The sequence below is a fragment of the Oryctolagus cuniculus genome, chromosome 19, assembly GCF_964237555.1.
Source record: "Oryctolagus cuniculus chromosome 19, mOryCun1.1, whole genome shotgun sequence".
NCBI lineage: Eukaryota > Metazoa > Chordata > Mammalia > Lagomorpha > Leporidae > Oryctolagus > Oryctolagus cuniculus.
Window position 1 is genome coordinate 40105197 of NC_091450.1, and position 22015 is coordinate 40127211.

At 55.2% G+C, this 22015-nt stretch overlaps 1 protein-coding gene across 1 annotated transcript; it reads left to right on the forward strand.

Moving 5' to 3' along the window:
* Positions 1–1493: 1493 nt before the first annotated feature.
* SMIM10L3 (small integral membrane protein 10 like 3) lies at positions 1494–21015 on the forward strand. Its single transcript, XM_017339411.3, has 2 exons — positions 1494–1901; positions 19964–21015. Exons 1-2 carry the CDS (start codon positions 1716–1718, stop codon positions 19982–19984), a joined length of 207 nt encoding a protein of 68 aa, XP_017194900.2. The 5' UTR covers positions 1494–1715; the 3' UTR covers positions 19985–21015.
* The last annotated feature ends 1000 nt before the right edge of the window (positions 21016–22015 follow it).

A 22015-nucleotide genomic window follows, 5' to 3' on the forward strand; every position in this document is an offset into this window, starting at 1 on the left:
TTATTTGAAAGGCAGAGTTACAGAGAGGCAGAGAGAGAGAGAGAGAGGTCTTCCATCTGCTGGTTCACTCCCCAAATGGCTGCAATGACTGGAGCTACACTGATTGGAAGCCAGGAGCCAGGAGCTTCTTCCAGGTCTCCCACAGGTGCAGGGGCCCAAGGACTTGGGCCATCTTCCACTGTTTTCCCAGGCCACAGCAGAGAGCTGGATCAGAAGTGGAGCAGCCAGGACTAGAACCCACGCCCATATGGGATGCCACCACTGCAGGCAATGGCTTTCTCCACTACAGCACGGGACCCAACAAATCTGCTTTTACACAGAGACTTTCCACCGTGGCTTTCTCCAAGGATTCGAGGCTTGCATTTCCCTCCATCACCACCTGGACCAGGCTCCTGGCTTTTCTCATGGGCGGGCAGAAGTCAGCAGCTACAGGAAGGTACCTGTCTTCTCCATCATGGCAATTTTTTAAAAAAAGATTTTATTTATTTATTTGAGAGGTAGAGTTACAGACAGTGAGAGAGACAGACAAAGTTCTTCCTTATGCTTGTTCACTCCCCAAATCATCATGGCAAATCTTTAAAAGTCGTTATTAAAATAAAAAATAAAGAAATAAAATAAAAATCCCAGAGAACTCTACACGTCTTGGCAATTCAAGTATTTTTACTTTTGACACCAGGGGCTTGCATGAACGCTGTCATAATTAAGATTAAATGACAATTATTCGGGCTGGTGCCGCGGCTCACTAGGCTAATCCTCCGCCTTGCGGCGCCGGCACACCAGGTTCTAGTCCCAGTTGGGGCGCTGGATTCTGTCCCGGTTGCCCCTCTTCCAGGCCAGCTCTCTGCTGTGGCCCGGGAGTGCAGTGGAGGATGGCCCAAGTGCTTGGGCCCTGCACCCCATGGGAGACCAGGAGAAGCACCTGGCTCCTGCCTTCAGATCAGCGCAGTGCGCCGGCCGCAGCGGCCATTGGAGGGTGAACCAACGGCACAAGGAAGACCTTTCTCTCTGTCTCTCTCTCTCACTGTCCACTCTGCCTGTCAAAAAATTAAAAAAAAAAAAAAAGACAATTACTCGGATGCTGGTGAGGAATGGCTGGAGACCACAGCAATTCACACGGGGGAAAATGTCCCACCATTTGGCCCCCAAAAGCTTCCCTTCGTTTTCACTGCGGTGAAATACACGTTACCAGGCCGTTAGTCACCGGCACCACGCCCAGCGCGCGGCTCCGCCAATCCAAGCGCGCCGCCATCTTCCCCCTCGAAGCCCTGACACCTTCCTTCCTCGTTCTCCCGTAGTTTTCATTTTCAGGTTCAACCACTAGGGGGCGGGCGGAGACAACGCACCTGCCTCACTCCTCCCTGTCCCCCCACAACCCGGGCCCGCTCTCCACGCATGCGCGCCTCATCAGCTGGGGGGAGAAGGAGGCGGGACCCGGGGGGCGGGGCCTAGGGGCCGCGCAGGCGCGGGGCGGGCTTTGTGACGTCAGGCCGCGCGGCCGGGCTGGGACCAGGCGGCGGCTCGCGGAGGCGATTCCCTGAGCGCGAGGCGCGGACTCCGCTGCCCCGCGGCCCGCCCGCCCGCCGGCCTCGCCGCCGCCTCCCTCGCTCCCTGAGCGCGCCGAGCGCGGGCCAGCGGCCGGGGCGGAGGCCCAGGGCGACGCGGCGCGGACAGGGAGGGAGGGCGGGCGGGCGGGCAGTGGGAGCGCCGGTCTCTATATGGCGGCGGCTCTGTCGGGCCTGGCTGTCCGGCTGTCGCGCTCGGCCGCCGCCCGCTCCTATGGGGTCTTCTGCAAGGGGCTGACCCGCACGCTGCTCATCTTCTTCGACCTGGCCTGGCGGCTGCGCATCAACTTCCCCTACCTCTACATCGTGGCTTCCATGATGCTTAACGTGCGTCTGCAGGTGGGTGAGCCGCGGAGACCCCCGACCCGCCTCCGGGGCGCCCCGCGGGACGCAGGTGCCCAGGAGTCGGCCCTGGGTGGGTGCGGAGCGTGTGCGTGCGTGCGCGCGCCCCCGAAGCCCACGGTGGTCTTCCCCGCGAGCGAGGCCCCAGGGGGGTGGGTTCCGTCCGAGGCCACGGCGCAGGCTGGATAGACCTGAAGAGGACATTGCAAGCCGGGGGCTTCGGCTGGTGCTGGTAGTGGGGTTTGGGGCGGGGGAGAATATCTAGCTCCCAAACTTTGCAAAGCCTTTTTTTTTTTTTTTTTTTTTTTTAATATTATCCCGGAAGCTTAACATGGATTGGAAGTTGGTGGTTTTTGGATCGTAGAAGGGCAGAGGGGTGGAGATGAGGGGAGTTGGGGTGGAGGCTGCATGGGCGCGGGCGGTTTCATAGCCCCCTCCTCCCCAAGTCAGAGGCGAGAGAAGCGTGCGTGCGCACGCGCGCGCACCTGCAGCCCACCTCGGCGTTCCGTTGTATCCCTTGACTGAGGGGCGCCTGTCGCTAGTGGACGAGAAAGCTGTCAGATGGAGAATTTGAGAGCCTGTGGATGGCCTTGGCGCGCCTGCCCTGTGGGGCACAGGCTGTGTTGTGGGGCCTGACAGTGTTTGTGGGGATCCCTGGGGTGCACGGTGAGCCAGCACCAGCCCCCAGCCCCCGCCGCCGCTCCCCGCGGGTGGACTCAGCAGGGGTCTGCCTTGTGTTTGTGCGGGCCTGCAGGGTTTCGGTTCCTAGCACAGGTGTATCGGTGGGCTGCGTGTGCAGCGGGGAACATGACTCTATTTCGCGGTCTGAATTGAGATACTTTGAGCAGGGGTTTGTGGCATTCTTCGGTGGTCCCAGCCTCCAGGAGCAGGTGGTATACATGGGTACAGAGTGCTGGGTCTGGGGCCCCGGCAGTCCCTGCCCCTTGGACGTAGGGGCCCCGTGGTTGCCAGATCTGGCAGGGTCTCTCCCACAGGAGTCAAAAGTCCTGGTTTTTAGTTACCAAGTTAACTTGTTTTTGTTTGTTTAAGACTCTTTGCAAGCATAACAAAATGCCTGCAGGCTAATTTGACCACCCCACCACCACCACCACAGCAGGTTCCCACTTTCTAACCTCATGTGTAGCGTTCTCATATCATTTGCGGTCATTTCTAAACTTGCAAGAACAAGAGCACCTGTTACCCAATGCTGTTGCATTGGAAATGACCATGTTTTGAACCACACACACACACACACACACACAAAACCAAAACAAAACACCAAAGCACCTTTCTCACATATCCACTTCTCTATTTATAACCTCCGCTCTGGCCAAAGCTGCTCTAATCACTTGTCTGGACTGATAGGTTATTCTCCATCTGTTCGGCACCGGGCAGTTAAGGGCTGTCTTTCTAAAAACAAGTCAGATAGAATCATTCCTCAAACAAAACACCAAACAGAACTGCCCCAGGAGACCCGGAATGCAGCTCACGTGGTGTTACCTGGCCGCCCGGCTGCAGCTCACCCCCGACCTCTCCACCTGCTTGTGCACGCTCAGCCTCCTGTCTCAGGTTGGCTCTTGCCTGGTTCCCACATCTCAGCTGGGGATCACCATAGCTCTGTGGTCTGGCACCTGCGGTCTTGCTATCATTGATTTTTAAAATCAGTGAAGCACTCCGTGTCCAGTTTGGGGTTTCCAAACTGCTGGGCAATGCAGTAATGTCTGGAGAGGTGCTCACGTACACACTGCTTAACAAGGAGTGTGCCCTGGGGTGCTTGAAGGCAGGTGCCTGGGAAGAGGGGCTGGGCTCTACAGCAGTAGTAGTGGGCAGTCGGTGAGCGGCAAACACCAGTCCCCAAAGCCCAAATGGGTGCCTTGGTGGGCTCCAAACCAAGCGGCTGTGCGGGAACAGCACAGCTTTTGAGGATCCGGGAGGTGCAAGTGGGCAGGGAGGGAGGAGAAGGGGGCACACAGGTGGTTACCAGGTGCCTTGCGGAAGGGCCTTCTGTTGACCTTGGGCTTGACCGGTGGCAGCCAGCAGCTGTTTCACATCTTGGGGGCAGACCGGCTGTCGTCTTTATTCTAACGTGTACCTCTGCTACCTCAGCTCCCCTGCGGGGTGACAGTGCTTATTCATTTGTGGAAAACCACGAAGTTCCCTGGCTTGAGGGTTTCATTCTTCTTGCCTTCTGGTAAAGGGAAGTGCAACAGGAAGTAGACTCGGAGGTAGAGGGTCAGCCCCCGCCCCACACTTTGTTTTCTTAGAGCACCCTGAACTCTCCTTCACTGCAGGGCTGTTGGCATCTGTTTTGCAAGGAATAAGGGATTAAGGACTCCATTTTCCACTGGGTACTAGGCTTCGCCGGTCTCTTATTTGTAGGGCAGTGAAGCACTGTAAGGAGGTTAGTGTCATTCTAGCACAAATGGTAATTCAGTGGGAAAAGAGATGCACCAGGACTTTGATCAAAGGCAGAGATGGAAAAGTACTGTTGCCAACAAGTCTTCAGTTACTAAGCATGCTGCTTACCGAAACAGACTGAAATATGAAACAATGTAAAACAGACTTCACAGCACATGCTTCATATAGCAAAAGCAAGACAAAACATGGCTCCGTGGGGGGGGGGGGCCATCGGGCACAGCGGTTCGGCACTACCTGGGACGCCTGCGTTCCATATCAGAGGGCCTGGTTTGAGTCCCGGCTCTGCCAATGGCAGCTTCCCGCCAATGATGGCTCAGGCGCTGTGTGCCTGCCACTTACACAGGGGACCTGGATTGAATTCCTGGCTCCTGGCTTTGACTTGGGCCACCCACGGCTGTTGCAGGCACTTGGAGAGGGAATCCGCGCATGGGAGATCACCTGTCTGTCTGTCTCTCTGCCTTTCAAATAAATAATGTTTTTTAAGTGGTACTGTGAGTCTGCTGTGACTGAACACGTCGTGGCTACGTTACTATGGCCTGTGGGGATGGTCAGTGTCTTAGCCCCAGGTCTCCTGGGTGGAATAGACTAGGCAGAGAAAAGAACGGTCCGGAGGTTGCTGGCTGTCAGAGCCAGCAGTGTCCTTGGTTTGCCTGCTCCGTGCTCACCAGGGTTGCAAACCTTTCCCTGGCTCCCCGCCCCCCCCCCTTGTTCTGCGCTCTGACTGCTCTCCCTTGGTCTCCACTCGGACAGCTCTGCTCATTCATCCCAAACAAGTGGAGAGTCAGAAATGGGTGGGGGAGGCTGGGGACACGGGGCCTCACGGAGAGAGGCTGCTGGAGCAGGACCCTGGGAGAGGGGAGGCTCGAGCCGCAGAGGTGTCTGGGCAGGGGCAGGCCTGGGGCCTCGCGGGAGCAGCAGGAGGCCGAGGGGGCTGGCGGAGGGAGACGGCACGTAGAGGCCGAGGAGCAGTTCCCGAGGGGCGCCGCAGGCGTTGAAAGGACTTTGCCGTACGTGGTGGGTCTCACAATTGTGAAAAGTGGAGAAGATCCCAAATTGTCGCAGCCTTCCGGTGAGTCTTTCTCTGTTGGTGCTCCTGGAAGAAATTGGGGCACAGGCTAGGCTGTTAGGAGGAGGCCGTACCAGCTTGCAGGCCGTGTGAAGGCCTGAGCTCCGGTTAGCTTAGGAGCGTGTCTTGGCTTCTGAGAACCCAGCAGTTGTATACTTGAGAAACAAAAATGCTGTAGGCTCTTGCCTACATTTGTTCAGACTTTTGTTTGGAAAGATTTTAAGCCTCTATAAAATTTGAATACAGTGAACATCTGTATCCTTGACTTTTTTTTTTTTTTTTTTTTTTGAGCGACAAGGAGACAGAACTCCCATCTGCTGATTCATTCCCCAAATGCCTGCCGCAGCTGGGTCTGGGCTGGGCCAGAGTGGAGAGCGGGAGTGAGTCCAGGTTTCCTGTGTGGGTGCAGGGATCCACCTGCTGCCTCCCGAGGCCACAGGGGCAGGAAGCTGGGATCGGAGCAGAGCTGGGACTTGAACCCAGGCATCTCACGTGGGACCTGGACATCCTGCACTGCTAGGCCAGACGTCCACCCCGGCTGCTGTTAAAGAACCCCACAGATAACCATATAACAGTGCAAGCAGGTATTGAAGTGCCTGAGTTCAGCTGTCTGTCTGTCTGTCAGGAGATATTCACCAGGTATGAACTGAAGGAAAAAATAAGCTTAAAACCATTCATAGGGGCAAGCATTTAGCCTTGGAGCCAGGACGCCTGGTTAGGCTGTGCCGTCCCATTCAGGAACACTTGGGTTTGGTTCTTGGCTCCGGCTCCTGATCCCAGCTTCCTGCTGGCCCTGGCGCTTTGTGAATGTCTGGAGGGTAAACCAGACGGTAGCGGCTCTCCTCCTCTCCCGGTCTCTCTCCACTTCTCAAGTAAATCAGTGATGCTGACGCCAGCCTAAGTGCTAAACTTTAAACCTCTTGGAAGAAATCTTCGTGATCCTGGATTCATGCACAGTCAGCAAAAGAGAGGAGATGGGTCAATCAGACTTCATCAAAATCGGTAGCTTCTGTGTATCGAAAGGACAGCGTTGGGGCCAGCACTGTGGCACAGTGGGCCGGGCCTCCACCTGTGACGCCGCTGCTCCACTTCCTGTCCACCTCCCTACTAATGCGCTTGGGAAAGAAGCGGAGGATGGCCCTTGGGTCTCCTTGGGTCCCTACCAGCCACATGGGAAACCCAGAAGGAGTTCCTGGCTCCTGGTTGCAGCCTTTCCCAGCCTTGAGCCTTGTGGAGAGTGAACTAGTGAATGGAATCTCTGTCTCCTAACTCTGCCTTTCAAATAAACAGTGTGTGGTTTTTTTTTTTTTTGTATTATTATTAAAAAGTACACTACCAAGAGAGAAAAAGATGACCAGGGAGGAAGTATTTGCAAATTGTATATTTGATGACTCTTAAAAGTCAACAACAAAAGAAAACGCCAATCCAGGAATTGGCAAGGATTGAAAAGACATTTACCTAGAGGAGGAGATGAACGACTGACCAATATGCCTGTGAAAAGAACTCAGCATTGCCGGCGCCGCGGCTCACTAGGCTAATCCTCCGCCTAGCGGCACCGGCACACCGGGTTCTAGTCCCGGTCGGGGCGCCGGATTCTGTCCCGGTTGCCCCTCTTCCAGGCCAGCTCTCTGCTGTGGCCAGGGAGTGCAGTGGAGGATGGCCCAAGTGCTTGGGCCCTGCACCCCATGGGAGACCAGGAGAAGCACCTGGCTCCTGGCTCCTGCCATTGGATCAGCGCGGTGCGCGGGCCGCAGCGCGCCAGTCGCGGCGGCCATTGGAGGGTGAACCAACGGCAAAGGAAGACCTTCCTCTCTGTCTCTCCCTCTCACTGTCCACTCTGCCTGTCAAAAAATTAAAAAGAAAAAGAACTCAGCATCATCAGTCACTAGGGAAATGCAAGTCAGAACCACAGGTGCTGCTTGTACCCCTGCTAATGGCTGTTGTTTCGGGGGGGGGGGGGACCAGGGCCAGTGCTGTGGCGTGGCAGGGAAAGCTGCTGCCGGCGACCCCGTCATCCCGTGTGGGTGCTGGATTGAGTCCCAGCTGCTCCACTTCCGGCCACCTCCCTGCTGATGTGCCTTGGAAAGCAGCTGAGAGTGAACCAACAGACGGGAGATTTCTGTCTCCTTCTCTCTGCAACTCTTCGTTTCAAATATTTGATCTGTGTGCTGGTTCACTCCCCAAATGGCCCCAGCAGCCTGGGGCTGGGCCAGGCAGGAGCCAGGAGCTTCTAGGTCTCGCCATGTGGGTGGCAGTCTCCCCAGGGACCTGGATTATCTCCCGATGCTTTCCCAGGTGCATTAGCAGGGAGCTGGATCAGAAATGGAGCAGCCGGGACTTGACAGCACACGTGGGATATCGGTGCTTTCCGGCTGTGGCTTAACCATGCACCACAGTGCCAGCCCAAGGAAGGACGTTTTGACACCTGTCACCACAGGGGTGAACCTTGAAAACCTTGGGCTCAGTGAAGTAAGCCAGACCAGGGCAGACAGAGCGAAGTGGCTAGGGTACGGGAGGTTACCAGGGCTGGTACTGGAGCAGGTGCGGATGAAAGGAGTTCTGGGGATAAATTCTGGAGACGGGTGGGAGTGGGGGTGCACGGTGCACCACAGTGTGGATATGCTCAGTGCTACTGAGCTGTGCACTTAACTGTGGTTAAGACGGTCTTTTTATTTTTAAAAAAAGATTTACTTATTTGAAAGGCAGAGGGGGAGAGAGAGAGATTGTCCGTCTCTTGGTTCACTCTCCAAGTGGCCACAGTAGCCAGGGCCAAAGCCAGGAAGCGAGAACTCCATCCAGGTCTCCCAGTGGGTGGCAGGTGCGCCGGTACCTGGGCCATCTCCAGTGCCTTCCCCGATGCACTAGCAGGGACCTGAACAAGTGCTCCCACGTGGGGTGGCAGACTACCACAACGCCAGCCCCAAAATGGCAGTTTTTAAAAGTTAAGAGGTTCAATTTTATGTTTGTTTCACTGTGATCTTTTAGAGAATGACATGAAAAGTGATGCTGCTCTTGGGTGTTGTCATGCGTAGTTGCTGTAGAAGTTTTCAAGTGTCTGTTCTTCCTGGTCTGTGGGGTCGTGGTAGCAAGCTGGTGGTCCGTAGGTCTGCCTGTGAATTGTGCTGCTGCAGAGGCTCAGCAGCGCAGGCCGCTGGGGCTGGAGCCTGGGAGAAAACAGGAAGAAGCCCCAGAAAAGGCAGCCTGGCGGTGGGCAGCCGGGGCGGGCGGGCGGCGGGAACAGAGGCAGCTGTTACGTGTTCCTTGGTAAGGACGTTGGCTGGTATTCTGAGTACAACGGGAAGCAAGTTTTTTTTCTTAAATAATCTTGAGAGGCAGAAAGAGGTAGGCAGGCGGCTCCCATCTGCTGGTTCACTCCTCAAGTGCCCATAAAACCTAATCCAGGTCTCTGACATGTGTGGCCCAAGGGACCCCATCCCCTGAGCCATCATCTGCTGCCCGTAGGTTACATTACCAGGAAGCTGGAACTGGGAGCGGAGCCAAGACCTGAATTCAGGCACTCCAGTGTGGGGTGTCTGTGGCCCGTTTGGCAGCTTCACCAAGGCCAAACACCTGCCCTGGGAAGCCAGATTTTGAGCTGAGGTGTGTGATGTAATCTGATTGACTGCTTTTTTAAAGGGTAATTTTTTAGCGAGCTGTGTTATGGAAATACTCCAGTATACACGGAAATGGGTGGTGTAAGGAGTGCCCATCCGTCACTCCTTGGCCGTAAGGATCGACTCTGCTCGTCTGGTTTTCTCTCTTTCCACTAACCCCACACTCCACTGTGAGATCTCAAGAAGAGTGGGTCCCTTTTGTGTTGTTAGAATTTTTACTTTGAAATACTTTGACCTGGTGCCAATGCTGTGGCATGGTGGGTTAAGCTGTCCCCTGCAGTGCTAACATCCCACAGGAGTCCCGGCTGCTCCACAACCCAGCTCCCTGCTACTGCACGTGGAAAAGCAGCGGCAGACAGCCCAAGTGCTTGAGCCCAGCACCCACGTGGGAGACCCGGAAGAAGCTCTTGGCTTCAGCCTGGCCCAGTTCCAGCTGTTGCTGCCATTTGGGGAGTGAACCAGTGAATGGAAGACCTTTCTCTCTGTCTCTCCCTCCCTCTCTGTGAAACTCTGCCTTTAAAATAAATAAACCTTAAAACAAATTTTTTTGACTTAAGGAAAAGTTGCAGAAATAGCACAGAGCCTGTGACCTGGGTTCTTTTGCTGTGAGCTCCAGTGTTTTATACTCCTGTCCAGGACCCCACAGAGTGGCCGTGCCTCTTGGGAGTCTCCTCTGATGGGTGACATTTCCTTAGCCTTTTCTTGCTGGTGCGTCTGTCATTTGGACACTCCCGGCTGTTGGGAGTGAGGCTGCCGTGAATGTCCGTGTGAGTGCTGTGTGGCCGTGTGTTCCCCTTGGATTATACCTGGGAGCATTGCTGGGTCAGCCGTGCCTGTGTCTTCAGCCGCTTCTACAGGAGTGGTCTTTACACACGGGGAGAGTTAGGGTAAAAGCAGGGCGCTCGGACAGACCCTGCGGGGGAAGTGGCAGGTCTGCAGGGTGGAGGCCGCAGCGGGCGTGGCCACGGGGACACAGCGTGGACGTGGTTTAGGAGATAGAAACCATGCGGCCGTCCCCTCTGAAGGAACAAGGCCGTGTGTGGGAGAGACGTCGTCGGCGTTTCTTCTTACCATGAGCTGTCCATGTCCATGTTCTTGGTTCTTCTGTAGGGCTGTGGTGTTTTTCTTAATTTCTTGGAGGGTTTTTTTTTTTTTTTAATCTGTTAGGTACATATTGGAGGTTTTGTGTTTCGTTTGTTTATTTTTTTTTTTTCCTAATGTATTTGAAAGGCAGAGACAAGACAGGGATCTCCCGTCTGCTGGTTCACTCCCCAAGTGCCCATAACAGCCAGGGCTGGGCCAGGCTGAAGCCAGGATTGAGGAACACCGTTCCTCCGTTCGAGTCTCCCATGTGGGTGGCAGGAGCCCAGCCTGAGCCATCACCTGTTTCCTCCAGGGTGTGCATTAGAGAAGCTGGAATCCCAGCAGAGCCAGGACTTGAACCCAAGGCGCTCCGACATGGGATGTGGGTGTCCCCAGTGGCATCTCAACCACTATGCCAAATGCCCCCCTTGAGGTTTATTTTTATATGGTAAAATAAAGTCTTTTTAAAATTAATATGAGCAGTCTTTCCCGATTTGGTTTTAACGTCGTTAGAAAGGCCGTCTGCTGAAGGTGTAAGGAACTCCCAGGTATCCTGGCACTGCTGCTTCATTGTTGCCATTTTTGTTGTTGTTTTTAAAGAAATGAGCTTTTTTTTTTTTTTTTTTAAGATTTTATTTATTTATTTGAGAGAGAGAGTTACAGAGGGAGAGACAGAAGGAAGGGTCTTCCATCTGCTGGTTCACTCCCCAAATGGCTGCAATGACTGGAGCTGCGCCAGTCCGAAGCCAGGAGCTTCTTCCCGGTCTCCCACGTGGATGCAGGGGCCCAAGGACGTGGGCCATCTTCTACTGCTTTCCCAGGCCACAGCAGAGAGCTGGATCGGAAGAGGAGCAGCTGGGACTTGAACCAGCACCGAAATGGGATGCCGGCACTGCAGGCAGAGGCTTAGCCTACTACACCACAATACCAGCTCCAAGAAATGAGTTTTTTAAAAAAGATTTATTAATTTGAAAGAGTTAGAGACAGAGATCTTCCATCCCCTGGTTCCCTCCCCCAAATGGTCACAACAGCTAGAACTGGTCCAGGCTGAAGCCAGGAACCTGGAGCTCCATCCAGGTCTCATATGTGAGTGCCGGGACTCAAGCACTTGGACCATTTTCTGCTACTTTCCCAGGGAGCGTGAGCAGAGAGCTGGATCGGAAGTGGACCAGCCGAACTTGAAGTGGCATCCATGTGGGATGCCAGCATTGCAGATGGAGGCTTAACCTGCTGCACCACAGCACAGGCCCCATTGTTTACTTTGTAATTTTAATTTTATTAGGGAGCTCCCGCTGGTTCACACCCCAGAGGCGCAGGGGCTGGGAGGTGGGGCTCAGTCCTGGTCTCCCTGTGGATGGTACAGACTCAGCTGCTGGAGCCATTGCCTGCCTTCCCAGGTGCATATTAGCAGGCAAATGGAACCAGGAGCAGAGCCAGGAGTGGGACCCGGGCCCTTCAGTGTGGGTGCTGGCACCCATTGACATCCCAACCCCTGAGCCAAACACCTGCCCCTTGCTTATCTGTAAACAAGAAGCGTTGGAGTTTGTCCTGGTGGCCGTGGGCAGTCTTTCTCCAGACAACACTGCGGAAGGAGATCATGTGTATGAGGCATTGCTGTCCTCGCGCTGTTCACCGGGGTCAGCTTTGAGAGCAGAGACTTCTTTGCTTGGTGTGCAACCCTAACCCCAGCACCGGAGCTTGGCTGAGGGGAGGGGCTCAGTGAGCGTTTGCGGATTGAACCTAGGGTGAGAACAGAATCCCAGATGAGAGGTTATCTGTGCGTATTGTTCCAAGTCATTGTTTTGTTAAGATTTACTTATTTGAAAAGTGGAGTTCACAGACAGAGGGAGAAACAGAAACAGAGAGGTCTTCCATCTGTTTGTTCACTCCCGAAATAGCCGCCATGGCTAGAGCTAGGCTGGTTCGAAGCCAGGAGCCAGGGGCTGCTTCTGGGTCTCCCACGCGGGCACAGGGGCCCAAGCACTTGCGCCATCTTCCACTGCATTCCCAGGCCACAGCAGAGAGCTGGGTGGGAAGCAGAGCAGCCGGGTCTCAAACTGGAGCCTTTATGGGATGCTGGTGTCCCCGGCGGCTGCTTAACCTACTATGCCACAACACTGGCCCCTCTAAGTCATTGTTTTTTGTTTGTTTTGTTTTGTTTTGTGTGTACATAGAACTTTTAATTTTTTTTTAAGATTTATTTTATTTATTTGAAAGACAGAGTTAATAGAGTGGTAGAGCTGGAGAGAGAGAGAGGTCTTCCATCTGCTGGTTCACTCCCCAAATGTCCGCAACGGCCAGAGCTGAGCTGATCCGAAGCCAGGAGATAAGAGCTTCTTCTGGGTTTCCCACGTGGGTGCAGGGGCCCAAGGACTTGAGCCATCTTTTACTGCTTTCCCAGGCCATAGTTAGAGCTGAATGGGAAGTGGAGCAGCCAGGACTCCAAGCGGCACCCACATGGGATGCTGGCGCTGCAGGCTGGGGCCTTAACCCACTGCGCCACAGTGCCGGCCCCCTAAGTCATTGTTAACTTGCTCTCCATAGAGGGTGTCCCGACGTAGGCTTCCCTAGCAATGCAGGGAGCACCCTAGGTGGCCTCCCATCTCTCTTCAGCCTGTGCCAAGGCCCCTGCCCTTTCACTTCAGTGCACTTGTCTGTGTTGAGGCCACTCACATGCTGCCATGTCCAGCAACCACTCATCTAAACCTCCCAGCTTCACTGAACCTCCCAGCAGTGTTGGATCATTAACTCCGTGGGACGCTCTAGAGGATGATGAACGGCTGTTCGTTGGGTGCTATGGGACGCCAGTCAGAGCAGATGCCCTGGCGCCTTCACAGCTCCCGGAGGAGGTGCCCTTCTGGCTGGGGTGGTGAGTTACCCAAGCCTGCGAGCTGGGGCGGGGCTCTTCACCTCCTGGGCACGCCTTTGAGCGTCCAGGGACTGGAGAGAGAGGTGCACGACTGGTTCTGCAAGGCAGAAGGGCAGGGTCATGCAGGAGGGCAGTGGCTACCTGGTTGGGTCAGGCCTAGCGTGCAGCAGGCTGGCCCCTACCAGAAGCAAGGCGCATGCCAGGCGGCTGTGACGTAGGTGTGCCAGGTGATTGGCAGCAGGGACTCAGGGACGTGAGTGTGCCCCGGGGTTACGGGGAGCCACTGCCTTTGGAGATGAGGCTGTCGTGCCTGCATCCCGTCTTTCACAACAGACAAAAATGTGGGATTTAATTCGGTGACCTTTCCAACCTAATTATTTTATTATTTTTTAAAAACTGTATTCTTCCATTTCATTTTTTATTTATTTGCGAGGTAGAGTTACTGACAGAGAGGGAGAGACAGAGAGAGAGGTCTTCCATCCACTGGTTCACTCCCCAAATGGCTGCAACGACTGGAGCTGGGCCCATCCGAAGCCAGGAGCCAGGAGCTTCTTCCAGGTCTCCCACGTGGGTGCAGGCCCATGCACTTAGGCTGTCTTCAACTGCTTTCCCAGGCCACAGCAGAGAGCTGGGTTGGAAGTGGAGCAACTGAGACATACAACAGCACCCATGTGGGATGCCGGCACTACAGGTGGAGGCTTAGCCTACTATGCCACAGCACCAGCCCCTCTTCTATTTCATTTTTAGGAAAATCTTTATCTCTGGTTCACTCCCCGAATGCCCCCAAAAGCCAGGAATGGGCCAGGCTAAAGCTAGGAGCCCAGAGCTCAGTCTGGGTCTTCCCTAGCCAGGAGCTTCTTCCAGGTCTCCCAGGTGGGTGCAGGGGCCCAGGCACTTGACCCATCACCTGCTGCCTCCCAGAGCGTGCATTCCGCAGGGAGCTGGATGAGGAGCTGGGACTGAATTCAGGCATTCTGATACGGGATGCGAGTGTCCCTGGCAGCGTCTGAACCACTGCCCCGCACTCACCCTTGGTCTGATCAGTTCAGTCCAACACACAGTGAGACTCTGGTTTACCCCAGAGGCCAGGGAAACAGGATCGTCCTGGGTGGGGCACCTGTGCAGGCCATCCTCCCGGAGAGGAGCCGCTCACGGCCCTTCAGTGCCCTGCCTGTTGTAACTGACTTTGACTGTCCCCTCCGGGAGTCGCTTGCCGGCTCGCTTCCAGAGGCATTGAGGCCAGGATATTTTTAGTAGACAAAGCAGGAGTACCTCTCACGGTCAGGTCCCAGAGGCCATGAATAGCTCCAGTCAGGGAGGGGAAGGGGACAGGCGTCCAGGAGAGCCGCAGCTGCTAAACTGGGTCAGGCCGCTGTCAGCCCGCAGGTTGGCTGCCTGGAGCAGAGGCTCATGGCGCGGCAAGCCCTTCCCTAGGTCTGCTGGAGGGTCTGGGCCGCCCTGCAGTCCCCCCGCCTTCTAGGTCAGGTTTCACCGTTACCGGCCGTGGTGCTGGGGAGCGGACGAGTTCCGGAGTTCCCAGTGCTGACCTCCGCAGTAGACTCCTTCCCTCACTGTGGGCTCACTGTTGGTGCACGCGTGCGTTTGCCATAATTGGTGCTTTTTATTATTGTGTAAACCTGACGCGGGGAGGGCCCAGGGGACACTGCTGTACTACACGTCGTGTGGCACAGGGAGACCAGACCTGGAGCAGACAGCTCACGGCCATTGCTAGCGTTGTCTGGGAACTCTGTGGAGGTTACTTTTGGTGACAGAAGAGTGGTGAGGCTCTGAGCCCCGTGTTCCCTGGTTCGCTGGCATGTCTTTATTAGGGGAATTAAATACGTGGTTTATGACTGAGTTTACTGGACACCTGGAAGAGCTTCAGGGAACAGCTTATCCTGTCATTAAGTTGCTCCATCATTCAGGAGGTGATTATGTTAATGGCTCTTTATTTAGAGTACTTCCACACAGTTTTGGAAACACTCCATCTTTCTGAGCAGTACTAAGCCCTTGTCAAGGACGTACTAAAACGGTTTCAAAACTAATTTTCCTGCACGCTGGCCCATATTAAATGGCCCATTTTTCTTAAGAATTAAAAAAGCCCACCTATTAGAACGTGTATTAAAATATATTTGGTAATGCTTCCATTTGATCAGTAACACAAACAGTTTAAAACAGTATGCTCTGAAAAGTTAATTTCAGCGAGAAGTTAATGAGGTTTAACTTGGTGAACTTTGAAAGCATGTGTTTTGGAATATCGCTAGAATCCGTACTTGGAATAGTTGTACCTGATGCTCCTGTTTGCTTTATGCCATTGTTTATTTAAAAGTCAGAGAGATAGAGACATTGCCCATCTGCTGGGTCACTCCGCAGATGCTCACAGTGGTCAGAGCTGGACTGGGCCGGGCCAGGCCGGCACCTGGAGTCAGGAGCTCAGTCTGGGTCTTCCATGTGGGTCTCAGGAACCCGACCACTGCCATCGTGTGCAGTCCCCCAGGGTGCCCATGGCGGGAAGCTGGAGCCACACTTGAACCCAGGCCCTCTGAGAAGGCGTGCAGGTCCTGGTGGCATGATGAACACTGTGCCCAATGCCCGCTCCTATGCTGTTCTATTTTTATCAGTTATTATGTGGAGTAATAGTCACCCTTGAAGCAGCTAAGGTTCTTTAGTATGTTCCCTAACATTTCCACACATAGTTGTGTTCCTAACTTTTTTTTTTTTTTTTTTTTTTAGATTTATTTATTTTTGAGAGGTAGGGTTACAGACAGAGCTTCCTGGCCCAGCCCAGTTCAGCTCTGACCACTGTGAGCATCTGAGGAGTGAACGAGCAGGTGGGAAATCTGCCTCTGTCTCTTTTTAAATAAATAATGACAGAGAGAGAGGTCTTCCATCCACTGGTTCACTCCCCAAATGGCCTCAGTGGCCACAGCTGGACCAATCCGAAGCCAGGAGCCAGGAGCTTCTTCTGGGTCTCCCACATGGGTGCAGGGGCCCAAGGACTTGGGCCATCTTTCCACTGCTTTCCCAGGCCATAGCAGAGAGCTGGATTGGGAGTGGAGTAGCTGGGACTAGAATCAGCACCCATATGGGATGCTGGCACTTCAGGCCAGGGCGTTAACCCACTGCGCCACAGCACTGGCCCCCCCCCCCTTTTTTTTTTTAAAGAGACAAAGCTAGCCGGCGCCGTGGCTCAATAGGCTAATCCTCCACCTTGCGGCGCCGGCACACCGGGTTCTAGTCCCGGTCGGGGCGCCGGATTCTGTCCCGGTTGCCCCTCTTCCAGGCCAGCTCTCTGCTATGGCTAGGGAGTGCAGTGGAGGATGGCCCAGGTGCTCGGGCCCTGCACCCCATGGGAGACCAGGAAAAAGCACCTGGATCCTGGCTCCTGCCATCGGATCAGCACGCTGCGCCGGCTGCAGCGGCGGCCATTGGAGGGTGAACCAACGGCAAGGGAAGACCTGTCTCTCTCTCTCACTGTCCACTCTGCCTATCAAAAAAAAAAAAAAAAAAAAAAGCTCCTTGATCTAATTAAAAAAAAAAAAAAAAAGAGACAAAGCTACCATCTATGGACCTACCTCCCAGATGCCCACAGTGACCAGGGCTGGCCTGAGGCCAAAGCCAGGAGCCTGGAACTCAGTCCACGTCCCCCGTGTTATGGCAGGGACCCAGGGGTCTGTACCATTGTCTGCCTCTTCCCGGGATCTCTATTAGCAGGAGCCTGAACTAAGCAGCTGGGGCCAGCAGTCGAGCTCAGACGTTCACATGTGAGACATTTGTGTCATTTACTTATTTATTTGAAAGGCAGGGAGAGACAGATCTTGTACCTACTGGTTCACTCCCAAATGGCCGTTATGGCCAGGGCTGTGCCCCGCCTTGGGCCGAAGCCAGGAAGCTGGATTGGAAGTGGAGCAGCTGGGGTTCAACCGATGCTCATGTGGGATGCTGGTTTGCAGGCAGTGTCTTTACCCACTGTACCACACTGCCAGCCCCCCATGGGTGTCTTTTTTTTAAATTATTTATTTTTTATTATTTGACAGAGTTAGACAATGACCGAGAGAGACAAAGGTCCTCCTTCCATTGGTTCACCCCCCCCCCCCAAATGGCTGCTACGGCCGGCGCTGTGCTGATCCGAAGCCAGGAGCCAGGTGCTTCCTCCTGGTCTCCCATGCAGGTGCAGGGCCCAAGCACTTGGGCCATCCTCCACTGCCTTCCCTGGCCACAGCAGAGAGCTGGACTGGAAGAGGAGCAACCGGGACTAGAACCCAGCACCCATATGGATGCCGGCGCCACAAGGCACTGGCCCCCTTCATTGGTGTCCTAATTGCTAGGCTAAACGCTCCCCCCAGAGGTGGGTCTTATGGGGGATAATTGGGTTTAGATGAGGTTGTGAAGATGAGGCCCCTGTTGATGGGACTAGTGCATTTATTAAAATAGGTCCCTAGGGGCCAGAGCTGTGGCGTAGTGGATAGAGCCACCGCTTACACTGGCGGCGTCCTGTATGGGTCCCAGCTGCGTTACTTTTGACCAGCTCCCTGCTGATAATGTGCCTGGGAGAGCTGAGGAAGATGGCCCAAGTGTTTGGATCCCTGCTTATCCACGTGGGAGACCTGGAGAAAGCTCCTGGCTTTGGCATGGCACAGCCCTGGCCGTTGTGGCCATCTGGGGAGTGAACAAGTGGATAGAATATCTCTCTCTCTATGTCTGTCTGTCCTTCTCTCTATGTAACTCTTTAAAAAAGATTTATTTATTTGAAAGACGGAGTTAGGTGGAGACAGAAGTCTTCCATCTGCTGGTTTACTCGCCATATGGCCGCAATGGCCAGAGCTGCGCCAATCCGAAGCCAGGAGCCAGGAGCTTCTTCCTGGTCTCCCACATGGGTGCAGGGGCCCAAGGACTTGAGCCATCCTCCGCTGCTTTCCCAGGTGCATTAGAAGGGAGCTGGGTTGGAAGTGGAGCAGCTGGGACCATATGCAGGCTAGAGCTTTAACCCGCTATGCTACAGTAATGGCCCCAATACACAAATCTTTAAAAAAGAAAAGAAAAAGGCAGGTTCCCCGAGGCAGGCATTTGGAGCATTGCTTAAGATGCCCTTGGGATGCCTTCATCACATAGCCGAGTGCTTAGTCAAGTCTCGGCTAATGTGTCCCCTGGGAGACAGCAGGTGATGGCTCAAGTATTTGGATGGAGCTTCAGCCTGGCCCAGCCCTGACTGTTGTGGGCTTTTGGGGAGTGAACCAGTGGGTGGGCGGTCTCTATCTCCATCTTTCTCTCTGTCTGCTTTTGAAGTAAATGATAATAAATAAAATCTTTAAAAGACAAAAGAAAAGAGAGAGGGGCTCGTATTGTGTTGCAGTAGGTTAAGCTGCTGCCTGCATCCTATTCGAATACCGGTTCAAGTCCTGGTACTCCATTTCCAATCCAACTCCCTGCTAATGTGCCTGGGAAAACAGCAGCAGGTGCCCAAATGTTTGGGTCCCTACCACCCGTGTGGGAGTCCCGGATGGAGTTCTAGGCTCCCGGATGCAGCCTGGCCCAGCCCTAACCTGTGACTATTTAGGGAGTGAACCAGCAGATAGAAGATCTCTCTGTTTCTCACTCTCATTCTCTCACTCTCCCTTCTCTAATTCTGCCTTTCAAATAATCGGTAAATATAAGTCTCTCTTCTCTACCACCTGTGAGGGCATAGCCCAGAGGCAGCTGTCTACAGCCCCCCATTCACCGGGGCAGAGTACTAATCTGAACTGCAGATGGAGCCATCGTTTGCTTGTGCCGAGTTCCCCACGGCCCCAACACCTGCCGAAGGCCGAGTCCTCAGGGGAGGGGTCGCTGCCCCTAACTGGCCCTGCCGCCATTCCTCAGCCCTCCTTGCCTTCTGCTTCAGCCTCTGGTCGCTCTCCCTCCCTCTGCTTTCTTGCCAGTGCACTCTTAAATCGTCCTGCAGGCACAGCACTTCCTCAGACCCGCTGCGGGAACCGTGTCCTGCCTGTCTACACTGGTCTATGCTGCGGGTGTGACTCCTGGTGCTTCTGAATGGAATCCTGTTTAGGGTGTGGGGAAGCCCCGCTGTGAGGGGCTCTTGCCCAGCCCCTCCATCCTCCTCACCTGTGGTCGGAGCCCCTCCTTGGGCCAGCCCCTTAGAGCAGTCGCCGAGCATACTCTGTACCTGTTCTCCCTCTTACGGCTGCTGGTGTTTTCCCATTGAACGTGGCACTCGTCGAAGGTGGTTTAACCCGTCGGTTCATGAGGGAGCCAGGATTTCCTAGCAGTGTCTGGGGGGTTCAGACAGCACCCAGGCCGTGGGGAGCACCAACTGCTGGGTGCTCCCAGGGCGGGGATCACCTGCTCTCATGAGACAAAAACCGCTCTGTCCTCATCTCAAAGTCGTTGCAAAGTGCCCCAAAGGCAGTGAAAGGTGTTGGCTTCTTTAAAAGTAAGTCACCTGGGAGGGTACACTAGTTAACACATCCAAGAACCTTTTTTTTTTTTTTCCCAAGCCTTTCGGTTTTTCCCCATGTCGAGGATCATGTCAGAGACCACAGCTGCTGTAGGAAGGTCCCTGGGCACACTGGGTGTTAATGACCCAGGCTGCCTGAGCTGGCGTCAGCCGTCCAGCCCGCCAGCCCGCCAGCCCGCCATCACTGGCAGATGTGACCCTGGGAGTAGCTGCATGTGCAGAACGCTTTCCTACGGAGGCTCCTGATTGGCGACCTCAGAGGCACCTGCAGGCTGGGGGCCACAAGTGAAGTCGCCCCCATCACGGGGAGTCAGGGCCTCAGTTGCACACACGCCCTCCTGGGGGCAGGGAGGAGGAGTGGGTCCTGAGCCGGCAGAGAGCCGTGTTGGTGGAGCCTCGGGTCGCCGGCTTGCTGAATCCCGTGTCCTGAGGCGGGTGGGCAGCTCTCCTCCCGCTGCCCACCACGGTCTGTCCCTGAGGTGCCAGTGTGTGTGTGGCGAGTGTGGACGTCGTCCTTGCCAACCTGACTCTCTTGACTCTCACTGTCTCCTGCAGGTTCACATTGAGATCCACTGAACGGTCTCCCGGACCCACAGAGGCGGGATCGTGCTCGTGCGCCCAGAAGCCCCAAGCATGAGGTTCGGCAGAGGGACCCTGGGCACCTGCCTGGCCCGCGTCCAGGCGGAGGGAGGAGACTGGGCGGCGCTGCCTTCCCGGCTGAATTCCCAGAGCGAGGCACTGGCGTCGGGAAGGAGAGAGGATCCGCGCGGGGCCGGCCTCTGGCCTCACCAAGTGCTCCCGGACTCCCGAGAACCTGGGGGAAGAGACACAGCTGTCGCCTGGGCTGGACTGGTCGGCAGGAGGGCGCAGGGCCGCAGACAGCGCCCCCAAGGAGAGCGTGGGGCCTGGGCGGCGCCGCTGCTGAGGGACCCGAGCCGTGTGCGGGAAGCGCCTGGGCCGCTCTGCGGGTGTTGCGGCGCCCGGCCCCGGCGCCCTGGGGACCAGCAGATGCATCTCGCCGGCGCTGAGGCACCCGCACAGCAATAAAAATAGCGGGATTACTTTTCCGGCTGGCCCAGGATGGTTTCTTTCGCATTAAGACTGGATGCCAACAGCACGGCCCCTGCCGAATCCCTGCTCAGGTGCGTGTGAGCGGCGCCCGCGAGTCCGGCGGACCCACGGAGAGGCCGGCCACGCGGTAGGAGCTCTGTGGGGACCCGGGAGGCCGCGGCCGGACTGCAGCTGCGCCCGGCTGGGTGCGGGTGTGCGGCTGCGCCCGCCTGCACGGACACCGCTTCTTGGCACCTGCGAGGAGCGGGGACCGAGGCCCTGCGGCGAGCGCGTGGCCTGAGGGGCGCTTTCACGCCCAGGTTTTTCCCTTCGTCGTCCGTGGATAACTTTAATAAAGGTCATTTCAGAAGAACGTGCGTTTTTAAGGACTCCGGCAGTGAGCCTGAGGAGCCGTGTGCGGGGCGGGGGGTTATGGAGTGCATCTATCGATTGACGGTGTGTGCCGACGCCTGCGCCGCGTGCTGTTTTAGTGTTTGGGGGAAATGAGAATTAAAACCTGTTCTTTAGCATAATAAATATGTCTTATTTTAAGTGTCTCAGGTTTTCCTCATTATTAAAATGCTGTCGAGCTGCTAACGCGGAAGAATCCTTGGGCGCCAGGGCAGGTGACACCCCCAGAGCGCAGAGGTGGAGCCGCCCGCACCCGGCTCCTTGGTCCCGGGAGGGAACACCAGCCCGCCGGGGGTTGTGTTGGGGGATTGGGGCTGGTGCCCCCACACCGCCGGGGCTCAGCAGTGACAGGAGCTCCCCGTGGTATCGCCCAGGGGCTGTGACGCAACCTGGGGCCGCTGCCTGATGTACAACAGAAACTGTGGATCAAGCCCTCCTTCTGCTTTTTATAAAAAAAGGAAGTTTACTCCATTGGGATGGGACTTTGCATGGTTCACCCGCTTCTATTTCCTCTGTGTTGTAAGTTGCAATAATGTAATAAACTGGGCATGTTCTGCGTTGTACTAAAGTGCTTTTTCTAGAAGCAGTCCTGGGGAGCTGGCCAGCAGTGTCATCCCCAGGGTGGCCCTTTGGTGTTGTGCGGGGTTCCTGTCTGAAGATCTCTCTCCTGTGGAGGGTTCCAGACGGGAGGGAGAAGACGGCCCAGGAGAGACTGGTGGGTAAAAGTATGTGACTGCAGAACAGGTGGGGTTTTCTTTATTTACTTACTTATTTGGAAGACAGAGTTGCAAATAGAGGAAGAGAAGGGACCTCCTTCCACTGGTTCACTCCCCAAATGGCCACAACAGCTAGGGCTGAGTCAAATGGAAGCCAGGAGCTTCTTGGTCTCCCATGTTGGTGCAGGGTCCCAGACACCTGGGCCATCTTCCACTGCTTTCCCACGCCATTAACAGGGAGCTGGATCAGAAGTGGAGCAGCCGGGACTCAAACCAGTGCCAATATGGTGCTGGCATTGCAGATGGTGGCTTTACCCACTGTCATAACGCCGGCCCCTGTACTTATATGAAAGGCAGAGAGACAGATAGCTCTACCAAGGGCCCCTCCCTCTCCAAATGCCTGAAACAACGGGGGCTGGGACAGGCCAAA

What these genes read in the sequence shown, in the direction of transcription:
- SMIM10L3 (XM_017339411.3), top strand. Translation starts at nt 1,716, where the DNA reads ATGGCGGCGGCTCTGTCGGGCCTGGCTGTCCGGCTGTCGCGCTCGGCC. An exon ending in TGCTTAACGTGCGTCTGCAG is followed by an intron (nt 1,902 to 19,963) that starts GTGGGTGAGCCG and finishes TGTCTCCTGCAG; the next exon opens with GTTCACATTGAGATCCACTG.